A 12,574-nucleotide genomic window follows, 5' to 3' on the forward strand; every position below is an offset into this window, starting at 1 on the left:
ATTTATCACAATGCATTTGTGATAACCGCTACGCTAACCGCTACGCTAACCGCTACGCTAACCGCTACGCTAACCGCTACGCTAACCGCTACGCTAACCGCTACGCTAACCGCTACGCTAACCGCTACGCTAACCGCTACGCTAACCGCTACGCTAACCGCTACGCTAACCGCTACGCTAACCGCTACGCTAACCGCTACGCTAACCGCTACGCTAACCGCTACGCTAACCGCTACGCTAACCGCTACGCTAACCGCTACGCTAACCGCTACGCTAACCGCTACGCTAACCGCTACGCTAACCGCTACGCTAACCGCTACGCTAACCGCTACGCTAACCGCTACGCTAACCGCTACGCTAACCGCTACGCTAACCGCTACGCTAACCGCTACGCTAACCGCTACGCTAACCGCTACGCTAACCGCTACGCTAACCGCTACGCTAACCGCTACGCTAACCGCTACGCTAACCGCCCCGCCCTGTCTATCTGGAACAGGGTGACTAACCTTTTTAATATTTAATTTAGGCACACAACATGGTAACAGATCATTTCAGCCCATAAGTACGTAGGTTAATTGGGAGACATGGCCTCATGGGCAGAAATGTTACTGTCCTGTATGTCAGGCCACCCCTGACTAGAAGCTTTTTAAACATTTCTATTATATCTGCTTGCACCATTACTTCTGGCAGGCCATTCCAGGCCCAACCCCATGCTTTTCATTTAAACAAAAACCTTGCTCCTCACATCTCCTTAAAATTTTTCCACCTCGCCTTCAAAAAATGAATATGAGGGATTGTAGACCAGAGAGTGTTGTGTCGGTTGTGGGAAAACTATTGGAGAAGACTTTTGGGGGACAGGATTTACGAGCCTTTAAAGAAGCATAGTCTTCTCCGAGATGATCGGCATGACTTTCTTTGTGTTTCACAAGCCTAATTAAGTTTTTTTGAGGAAGTGACAAAAGACATTGAAAGTAGGCAGTTAGATGTGGCGAATGTGGATTTTGGTAAGGTATTTGACAAGGTTCTCCGCCCCTGCCTTTCCCCACCATAGTAGACTTGTTCAGCAAGTCATGAGGCTGTGTGAATTCTGAATTGGCTTGCCTGCAGAAAGCCGTGTTGGGGGGGAGGGGAGCGGAGTACTAAATGGAATATATTCTACCTGAAGCTCAGTGGAGTTCTGCAGGGTTCTTTTCTGGGGTCCCCCTGCTGTCTAACATTTGTAAATGACCTGGATGAAGAAGTGGAAGGATAAGTCAGTAGGTTTTGACATGAAGGTTGGTGTGCTGTGGATAGTGTAAAAGGTTACGATAGGTTACAGCATGATATATAAACAGGATGCAAAGTGGGCTGGGGAAGTGGCAGTTGGAGATCAATCTGGATAAGAGCTGTGATGCATTTTGGGAGGTTGAACTCTAAGGCAGAGTACAAGGTTAATGGCGTCGAACAACAAAGGGACTTTGGGGTCCAAATCCAGGCATCTCTCAAGGTTGCTGTGCAGGTAGTTAGAAGGCTTGTGTTGCGTTGGCCTTCATTAGTCGGGGGGGGTGAGTTCAAGAGCCGTGAGATGATGTTGCAGTTCATGTGGTTAGATCGCACTTGGAATATTGCGTTCAGTTCTGGTGGTCTCATTACTGGAAGGATGTGCAAATGTGAAAGCTGTGGAGAAGGTGAAGAGATTTACCAGGTTGTTGCCTGGATTGGAGAATGTTTTATGAGGGAACGCTAACGTAACTCTGGGGGGGGGGGGGGGGGGAGAGAGAATGACTTAATAGTTGCCCTGAAGATTATGAGACGCATAGATTGGGTGGACAGCCAGCACTTTTTTTCCCCCCAGGCCAACAATAGAAAATACCAGAGGACATCTGTTTAAGGTGAGGGGAGGAAGGTTTGGGGGAGACGTTGGGTGTAAGTTTTTTTGACTCCAAAAGTGGCGAATGCCTGGAATGCCTTACCTGTGAAGGCTGGTACAATGGGGATATTTAAGACTTAGACACAAGGATGCAATAAAAATGGAGGGTTATGTGTGTGAGGTAGGGAAGGTTTGGCTTGTTGAGTAGGTTCGTATAGGTAGGCACAATATCGTAGGCTGAAGGGCCTGCTCCATGTGGTTATATGTTCTAGTGTTCGACATTTTAATTCTGGGGTGGTGGGGGGGGGAGGGCAAAGATTCTGTCTCCCAGGTCTACGCCTCTCAGAATTTTATGAACTCCAATCAGATCTCCCCTCTCTCTCTAATGTGCCAGATAAAGCAACTTGTCCAGCAATGCTCAAAAGTGCTAGAGATACTGGGGTGTGGCCCAAAACGTGGCTTATATCCCTTTGCTTCCTGTAGGTGCTGTGTGACCTGTGTTTCTTCAGCAATTGTGTGTAGATTATTATTTAAATAGCAAGCGATTGTAGCATGCTGCTGTGCAGAAGGGCCTGCAGGTGCAGGTGCAGGGGGCTGTCAAAAAGGCAAACGAAATGTTGGCCTTCATTGCCCGAGGGACTGAATTTAGGAGCAGGGCGGTCCTGCTGCAACCGCACAAAGTACTGATGAGGCCACATCTGCAGCACTTCATGCAATTGTCTCCTGACTTGAGGAAAGATGTACTAGATTTGGCGCTGGTGCAGAGGAGGTTCACCAGGTGGATTCCAGAGATGAGGGAGTTGTCCTACGAGGAGAGGTTGAGACGTCTGGGACTGCCCTCACTGGAATTCAGAAGAATGAGAGATGATCAGGATTTATTGTCATGAACAAGTCATGAAATTTGGGGTTTTGCGGCAGTGTCATAGAGCAACATTCATATTATAAGCATCTTGCAACATTACTATGAAAATAGTAGTGCATTAAAACTGCAGCAGTGTCTTTGGTTCATTGATCATTCAGGAATCTGATGGCAACGGGGAAGAAGCTGACCTTGTGCTCATCTTTAAGCTCCTGTACCTTTTCCCTAATGGTAGCAGAGTGAAGAGGGCTTGGCCTGGTGGTGGGGGTCTTTGAGGATAGAAACTGATTTTTATTTTTAAACATCGCCTCGTGGATGTCCTCAATGGAGTGAAATCTGCCGCCCTTTGATGTTGCAGGTGAATTAACAACCCTTTGGAGTTTATTCTTGTCCTGAGAGTTGGCACCTCCATACCTAGGCAGTGATGCAGCCAGCCAAAATGCTCTCCACGGTCCACTTGTAGAAGTTTACGCAAGCCTTCGGTGACATCCTGAATCTCCTCCAACTCCTCTCAAAGTATAGCCGCTGGCGAGCCTTCTTTGTGATTGCATCAACGTGGAGGCTCCAGGACAGATCCTCGGAGATCCTTGAAGTTCATGTCTGTCTCCACTAAGTCCTTGATGAGGACTGGGTCGTGTTCCCCTGACTTCCTCCTGAAGTCTTCAGTTATCTCCTTGTTTTTTTTTTCTAACGTTGAGCCCAAGGTCATTGTTGTTACGCCATTCAATGAACTGATCTATCTCCCTTCTGTCCGCTTCCTCATTGTTGTTTGTGATTCCACCAACAACTGTGGTATCATTGGCTTTGGAGTTGTGCCTGGCCCCACAGCCATGGGTGTATAACAGATGGAACACTGGTTTAAGCTCGCATCCTTGGGGTGCTTGCTTCGCCCATTTATAGAAACATCAAAATTATGAAAGATATGGATAAGATAGAGTTGGGTAAGTTGTTTCCATTGATGGGGAGACGAGAACTAGGGAACAGCCTCTGGATTTGAGATAGTAGAGGAACTGCTTTTCCCAGAGGATGGTAATTCTGTCGAATTTGTTGCCCATTGAAGCAATGGAGGCGACACAAGAAAATGTATTTAAGACAAGGTTTTTTTGTTACTTAGGGGAATGAAGGGATAATGGGGGAAAGGCAGGTAAATGAAGATGAGCAGATCATCAGATCAGCCATGATCTCATTGGAGTAGGCTTGATTGGTCAGATGCTACTATTTCTTGTCTCCTTATTGCACAACATTCACCGACTGCAAACCTCTTCCCGCCTTGAATCTTCTAATCCAGGGCAACGTCCTAGTAAATTACTTCAGTATCCTTTCTGAACCCAGGAGTGGTGGGAGGTAGGTTTTGTTGTTTTGGGGTAGGGGGGGCCTGCTGACCAGATGAAGGGTTTTGCTTTGTTAGTAGCTCTGCCCTTGTTGTCAAACCCACACGTTCTACCGTCACCTGCTTCTGTTCCTCCACAGATGGAGAGGAGTCCGAACATCTCGGTGCTGTTTCACTTCCGTGTCACCTGTGAGTACCATGGTATTGGGGCATGCTCTGAGTGGCCCTTGGCTTTGGGGTTTATGGATTTGGTGAAGTATGGGTGTGCTCAGTGTGGATGAGTGGACCGATACTAGATCAAGGGGGAGGAGTGCTTCAGTCTAATTGGCTCTGGGGTAAACTGCCATTTTATTCCCCCTCCCTTTCAACATTCTGAGAGAGTTGGGCAGAACTCCACGATTGATAATGGCATCACTGGGGAAATTTCTGATGTAATTCGCAAAGTAGATTTCCCTACTGCCTTCTCGTTGCTTGAAGAGGGCGCACATATTCGTTGAGGATTTTGGAAGGTCAAACTTGGATGAGAAGTTCTGGTCACCTCGTTGCAGGAAGGATGTGCAAGCGATGGAGAGGGCGCAGAGGAGATTTACCAGGATATTGTCTGGATTGGGAAATGTTCCTTGTGAGGCAAGGTTAGCAGAGCTGGGGCTTTCCTCTTCGGAGTGAAGAAGGATGAGAGGAGATGTAATAGAGGCCTACAAGATTCTGAGAGGCACAGATAAAGTAGACAACCAGCTCCTTTTACCCAGGGCAGGGTGTAGCAAACACCAGAGGAAATCTGTACAAAGTGAAAGTGGGGGGGGGGGGGGGGGGGGGGGGAAGGTTTAGGAGAGACATTCTTAAAGAGTTGTGGGTGCCTTGTATGCATTGCCAGAGGTGATGGTGGAGGCTGGAACAAGGGAATTTGAGAGACTCTGGCACATGGATGAAAGGAAAAATAGAGAGCTATGAGGTAGGGAGGGTTTTGTTTTATTTTGGGTGTATAGGTCAGCGTAACATCCATGGCTGAAGGGCCTGTACTGTGCTGTAATGTTCTATGTTTGTCTGTATATGCATTACATCTGGTGGTGTGTCTGCATGTTTTTGCACCGAGGGCTGGAGAGAATGCTGTTTCATCAAGTTGTCCTTGTACAATCCCAGTGGGCAGGTTAACTTGGATTTAAAGGGTTAAGGAGCAGGAGAGTAATCGTTCCTTGATATTATTCCATGCCTTTCCTGACCAAGCTCTGTGATATTCTGCAGCCATTATGGCAGTTCTGATGGAGTCAAGCACCAAAGTCTGCAGGCAGAGTAACTGAGAAAGAGTGCTGGAGAAACTCAGCGGAGATAAAAATACATCTAATGTACTTGAGTAATAGTCTATCCTATGCAAAAGTCGACCTCTCCTGTATGACCCACGTAAAGGTCGACTCCTCTATTTTTGACTGTACACCCATCCAAGCTTCTGCTGCGGATCCTCTCCCCAGCTGCCCACCCATCCGAGCTTCCGACACCTTGGCCACAGTCTCCTAGGTGCTGGCCGCCCCTCATCTGAGCTCCCGCGATCTTCCCCTGGCCACCCACCCGACCCACCTGTGCTCCCAATGCCCCAAGCATGGACTCACCACCCTGTTCCAGCCATCTGAGCACCCGATGCCTTGAACGACGCAGGTACTTAGCACGGTTGAGAGTAGTATCCATGTAATACTCAACATCCCAACCCCCCCATCCTTGAAAAATTGGTTCCCAAAACTTAATTATTACACAAGAATATACAGTAACCATCTCGGGCTTGAGCCCTTCATCAAAGTATGAGCAAAATATTGGCAGGCATCTGAATAATCTGGTGGGGGGGGGAGGAGCACAGGCCCACATTGTCTCTCCAACCCCTTCCCTCTCCATTCATAGAGCCTTCCTCCTCCCTTATCCACCTTTTGCCTGAGGGCCTGTCCATGCCCCCCGCCCCCCCCATATTTTATTCATGTGCCTGCCTACATTGATGAAGGCCTCAGGCCTGAAACGGTGAGTTATCTTCACCTTTGCTGTGTGCCCTGCTGAGTTTCTCCAGCATTGTGTTTTAACTGTGGTATTTCTGATGTCTGGTCATATTGTAACAGCACTGTACAGGCCTTTAGGCCACAATGTTGTGCCAACCTATAAATACCTCTCTCTGCCTCATAAACCTATTTTTCTTTAATCCTCGTGCATGTTTAGGGGTCTCTTAAATGCCCCTATTGTTCCAGCTTCCACCAATATCCCTGGAATTGTATTGCAGGCACCCACAGACTGTGTGACATGCCCTGATGTCTCCCTTAAACTTCCCTCCCTGCCCTTTGTGGAGATGTCCTCTGCTGTTTGCTACTCCCATCCTGGGGATTGTCTATCTTCTCTATGCCTCATAATCTTGTAGACCTCTACGTCACCACTCATCCTCCTTCGCTGCAAAGAGAAAAGTCCCAGTTCTTCTAACATTGCCTCATAAGAAGGGTGTTCCTGGGGGAGGTAAAGGCAGATGCCAGAGTGGTGGTGCAGGATGCAAAATGCAGGAGGAAGACCATGATGGGGCAGCCTCCATTCCCTCCCCCAAGCCCACCTGGATTCATGCATCATCTCCTAGCTCATGCTGTTTCCCCCACCCCCCACTCCCTCACCGCCCATTTATTCTGGCTTTTGCCCTCTTTCCAGACCTAATGTACGGCTTTGTCCACTGAAACAACTGCCTGACCTGCTGAGTAACCCTCGACATTTTTATGGGTAGTCATGCAAGGGGAAAAAAGTTCCATGAGCGCTGATGGGATGATAACCCGTGATCTGAAGGGGACTGGGATATACCCCACCTGGCTCTGCACACTTTGCTGCAGCATTTTCCCTGTCCCTTTGAGAGTGGAGCATCCACTTGTTTAAAGGTAGAGGTTCCCTTATTGTCATTTAGAATGTAACATGCATGAAATTCTTTTGTCGACCGTAAGGCAGACAGAGTCACCACTTTGTCCAGGGCCCCTCACAGAAACCAACAGCATCTGGTGTTCCAGAGCAGTCTCCCCTCCAAGTACTGAGCAGTCCTGAGCCTGCTTAGCTTCCAAGATCAGACACTCTTTGGTATATTCAGGCTATTTGATGCTGTGTTTAGTGGTGTTCCACAGGAGGCACTGCCAGTGGTGCAGAGGTTCAGTGATTTGTAGGCTTCAGTTTTGTGCTACTGTGGTAAGGAACTGAGATAGTTTGTGTAAATTAAGAAACAAAGATTCCCTACCCTGTGCAACTGCTGTTCAGGATTTGCATAGATGCTTCTAATAGTTGCACTAAAGGGACCTCCTGCCTCCACTAAGCTGCTCTTTCAGGCTGACGTGTCTTCCCAGCTGTGCGGCACGGAAGTGCCTGCTTGCTGGCTGAGCACCTTGGAGTCCAGTGCCGCAGCCTTGCTCCAGGTGGTTTTGGTCAGCTGGCACCTGCCCAGGCATTGCGCCTTGCAGTTCAGTGAAGTGATCAAAGTTCAACTTCATTATCACCTGACTTTATCATTCTTTATCACTTTTTCCAATATTTGAGTTTTAGAGTGTGTGTATTATACGCACTCATACATAGGTAATAACAAGAATATATCCAACAAAGTAAACGTATCAACAAATATCTGTAAATCTATGAAAGAGACAAAAAATGTATATAAGCAAAATTTATTCTAATTTGATAATTGAGTTTAGAAAGTTTAGAAAATCATAAATAAAATATTCAAAAAAACTATTCTAATGATCTAACTCCACCCTTGTGGTTATGATTAAATATTTTATTAATGTATGAAAGAAAAGGCAACCAAACCATCAAACGGGATCCAATAATCTTATAAATTTTGAAAACAATCAAGGAAAGTGCCTCATAAATGTGAAAAGTTATATTTCATTGCATCAGTAGTGTCTATTTTTTCTCCCAGAGTCGAGCATGCCATCACATCAGATAATCATTGAGAATGTGTAGGAGGGACAGCATCCTTCCATCACATCTAACTCTTATTGCAATAAGAGCAAACGCCACTCCATGGGATTGTAGCCCAGAACAATTTAAATCAGCTGACTTACTCCAGATAGGGCAAGAAAAGGATTAGGAGCCAAATTAACATTAAGAACTAAAGACAAGGTACAGAAGATACTTTTCCAATAACTGGAAAGCGAGGAACATGACCAAAACATAAAATCATGTACCTTCTTCAGTCTTGCATCTATCCCATTTTGTCAAGAAATTAGAATAAAATGTATTTAGCCAATTGAACTTTGTAAAAGTAAGCTTGATATACAACTTCAAATTGTAATAATGAATGTCGAGCACATAAAGATGATGAATTAACTAATTTCAAAATAGAATCCCATGTAGCATCAGAAAATTCTTGTTGAAATTCTTGTTCCCATCATTTCTTGGTCTTGTCAAGGGAATCACCACTAGACATCAAAATACTAGCTCATAGACAGCTGATATCAACTTTTTGGTTTAATTGCAAATCTTGAGGGAGTTTTAATATCAAGTAATTAAAAATTATCCTAATCTGTAAACATCTTTTTTTAAATGTTATTTTAAATTTAGAAGATAATTGTTCAAAGGAGACCAAAATTTTGACAATGAAAAGATCTTGGATATCAAACTCTGATCATTGACAAAAGCCAAAATCTTGTATTGAAGGAAGGAAAAAAGAAATGGCTTAAAGGAGACTGATTAATAAAAACCTGTGGCATCCAAATGTTTTCTAAATTAAAACCAAATCCTCAATGTATGTTTAGCAACAAAATTATCAGTTAATTTAGAAGCAGGACAGGGTAATAGAGCTCCAACTATCTGATTGTCTGCCTCCAGCAGTCGGACCATCCCCCCTCCCCAGATTTGGGGGAATTCTGCACCAATTTGGCAGGACAGGAGTTTGAGATCTTCCTCCAAGTGAATGTCAGGAAAGGATGGAGGTGAAAAGAAATATTGTAGAACGTTGTCATGCAGGGTGCGTAGTGGAAGAGATTACAATGTAGTGGTCCCGTGGAGGGAAGTTTGTTTTGCCTGCAGTCCCAGCTTGTCCACCCAGATATAAGGACAGCAATGAATGCACAATGTTGGATTAGAGATATTAGAACATTATTTTTCTCAATATGAAGTGTTTTCGTGGGGGGGGGGGGCGGGGAGAAGACTCCTTGAATGTGGTGGTGTGTGTGTGAGAGATTGAGAGATCTTGGATCTTCTTGATGGGGGGGGGGAGGTGAGGAATGTGTGGCTAGGGTGGGATTTTTTTTTAATACTGGGGTTTCTTTGTGCACTGTTGCCAAGGTAATCTGAGACCAATAGAGATAAGAAGATTTGTGGATATGGGATGTACTGGCCCAACTGGTCCCCTTATCTGCCCAAAGATCATCGACAGTGGCGTGCATCAGGAACCAGTGCTCTCCCTCTCCTGAGAGCACGCGAGGCAGTGGGCAGGATATGCACAAGTCCCATTACTTCCCCAGAAGGGTGGCACGTCTAACGTAGTGAATAGCACGGTGCTGTTACAGCACCATCGACCTCTGATTTGAATCCTGGGCTCGTGGGCATAGGGGTCTGTTTCCATGCAGTATCTTGAAACCTTAACGAAAGCACTTTGGTCGGGTGCTTAACTGCGTGGAAAATGGTTTGCCTAAGAAGGTGCAGAGGGTTCTGAAGGTGGTGAAGGCAGACAAAGAGACATAGACACTTCATCATCCTCCCGTCAGGTAGAAGACGTGTTTTGATGCATGTTTTGGCTGTTATCAGATTCCTGAATGAGCCCCACACAAGTAAAACTGTTGCCGTTGCTCTGCCCCAACTGATCTCTCTTTATCTCTGCACTTCTGTACTGTGTCTTGTACCATGTCTTGTAGAAGATGTTCCTCTGATCTGCTCGCAAAACACACCTCTATCGCTGCGACGTGGCAAGCTTTAACTGGGTGGGGGAGGGGGAACTAACTCTCCCAGGAATAGACATTTGAATGTAGGTCCTTTGGCTTCAGTCTAAAACTGAACCTTTGTACCTCCTGCAGCGCTCATGGGCTTGCTCACCGTGCTAGACCTGCTGTTCGTGAACCATGCCTGTCACAGCATCATGACCCGAGGGGCCTCCGTCCAACTGGTGTTTGGCTTTGAGGTGAGATTTGACCGACCGGTGGACCGGCAACTGGCGCCTTTGGGGAAAGTTGACTTGAAGAGGGTTGTGAGACCATAAATGGCAATCCTGCAATGGGGTCAAATCTGGCTCCTTCCCAATTAAAATGATTTTCAAACCAGAGGACCCTGGCCATCTCTGGTTGGACAGACACAGTAAGCATTGCTAATTGTGGCTGTTGCATTTATGGTCCATGTCCAACCAAGGAGTGGATGCTGACTTCAGAGGGGAAAACCAGAGGTGTACATTCCTATAATCATCCGGGGATTAGAGGTGGAGAGGGTGAGCAAATTTGAGATCTAGGGAGTCACTATCTTGGGGGATCTTTCCTGGACCCAACACACTAATGGCACTGTAGGGTTTTTGAAGGGAGGGAGGGAGGAAACTGGAGCATCCAGATGACACCCATGCAGGCGTGGAGAGATCATGCAAACTGCTTGCAGACGGGGGCCAAATTTGAACCCAGGTTGCTGGCGCAATAATGGTGTTGTGCTAACTGCTATACCTACCATGTCGTCCTCCTTTAAAACCAGGTAGATGAAGGGGAACCAGTGGCTGTAGCACATTTAAATTTCCAGAAGACATTTTGAACGATCACAAACGATTATTGAGGATGGGATTGGTGGCAGTATATTACCATGAGACATGGGAGCAGAAATAGGCCATTCAGCTCATCGTTCTGCCCCACTATTTAATCACGTGCTGATCCATTTTCCCACTCGGCCCCACTGCCTGGCTTTCTCCCCATAATCTTCGATGCCCTGACTAATGAAGAACCTGTCAATCTCTGCCTCAAATACATCCAATGATCCAGCCTCCACACCCGCCTTGTGACAACAAAGACCACACATTTATGACCCTCTGGCTGAAAAAGATTTCTCCCCGTCTCTATTTTTAAGTGGACGCCATTCAATTCTGGTTTGCCCTCTTGTCCGAGACCAGTGGTTTTCAACTTTTTTCTTTCCACTCACCTACCGCTTTAAGTAATCCCTCTGTCATCGGGGCTCTTTGATCAGTAAGGGGTTACTTAAGGTGGGAAGGGAAGGTTGAGAATCACTGCTCTAGACCCAATTGAAATATTTTGCTTGAAAAATTGTCATTGGCCCATTTCCTTTGGAGATCTGAAACCGTGCACGTAACGAGTCCATTGGGGATGATTTAAAACAGTGGGTTTCAAACATTCCACTCTGTGATTGGTAAGGATTTACTTAAGGTGGTATGTGAGTGGAAAGAAAAAGTTTGAAAACCACTGTCCTAGACTCTTTTTTACCCCTTCCACCCCCACCGTGGGAAGCAATAATTTTACATCTGCCTTTCAACATTTGAAATGTTATAATTAAATCCTCCTTCATGCTCCTAAATTCCAACAAGTTCAGGTTAAGAGCTGTCAAATACTCCTTGTATGATAACCCTTTCATTCCCGGAGTCATCCTTGTGAATCTCCTCTGAAACCTCTCCAATGCCAACACATCCTTTCTAGAATGAGGAGCACAAACCTACTCCCAACACGCCAAGTGAGGTCTCACCATTGCCTTGTAAAGCCTCAACATTACATCCCTGCTTTTGTGTTCTATTCCCCTTGAAATGAAGGCCAGCATCGCATTTACCTCCTTTGATTTTTACACGGCTGGCATTGTGCTGCAGGGGCCAGTGTTGGACCCTCAATGGCTTTGCATGAATTTGATGGAGCATGATCAGCAGATTTCACTGTGGTGGACAGATGAGGATGTTGTCACGAGTATGTATATATAAAAAAAAATAAAAAAAATCTTGCTTGAAAGGTGCAAAATGGGCAAGATTTTAGGCCCTTTCATACAGTCAAAAAGCCTGAGTGTAAAGGCAGAGATTCTCCACCCTTCAGGAGACTTTTCTCCAGGAGTGCACCTTAGTCAGCTCTAAGGTGCCGACTGCAATCTCTCTCGTTGGGGGGGGGGGGGGGGGGGTCGGGTCAGCGGTAGAGCACTGCACTCCGCCTCACTGCATGAATGTAATGCCGCTGCAAGCAGCTGGCTAGGGGCGGGCTGATGATGTCGTGGTGACATCATCAGCCCACGACCCATTTTGCTCGCCCCTCAAGGCTGGGGCGGGCTGTGACAGCGCTGTAGCCTCCGGCACCTCACTGGGCTGCTTTGGCCTTCGGGGCCGCTCGTCGACGCCAGTGGTGCAATGGCCGACTACCCTGCCCTTAATCTCCCCTTCACAGCTGGAACTGTTCTGGAAAATGCAGAGCGGTTCCAGCTGTGTGGGGGATTATGGGTAATGAAGTCCGCCATTGCTCAGCGCGTACGTATGGCGTCACACCAGTAACCACACCTCCTGAATCAACACCCTAGCTACCTCCCAGGCTGAAAGGGCTTTTGTAGGTCTGCATGAACAGGTAAGAAATGCCTTTTCATTCGACTTTTGAGC

General features: G+C 46.5%; 1 protein-coding gene across 2 annotated transcripts in view; it reads left to right on the top strand.

Moving 5' to 3' along the window:
• The window catches only part of syvn1 (synovial apoptosis inhibitor 1, synoviolin), a 110,383-nt gene that overhangs the window by 23,827 nt on the left and 73,982 nt on the right, over positions 1-12,574 (top strand). For both annotated transcript variants that reach the window (XM_069893861.1, XM_069893862.1), the window contains 2 exons: positions 4,179-4,227; positions 10,044-10,147. In XM_069893861.1, coding sequence (XP_069749962.1) covers positions 4,179-4,227; positions 10,044-10,147 — 153 coding nt within the window. The remainder of the gene's footprint in view (positions 1-4,178; positions 4,228-10,043; positions 10,148-12,574) is intronic.

Source organism: Narcine bancroftii, chromosome 8 (genome assembly GCF_036971445.1).
Source record: "Narcine bancroftii isolate sNarBan1 chromosome 8, sNarBan1.hap1, whole genome shotgun sequence".
NCBI classification, from domain to species: Eukaryota; Metazoa; Chordata; class Chondrichthyes; order Torpediniformes; family Narcinidae; genus Narcine; species Narcine bancroftii.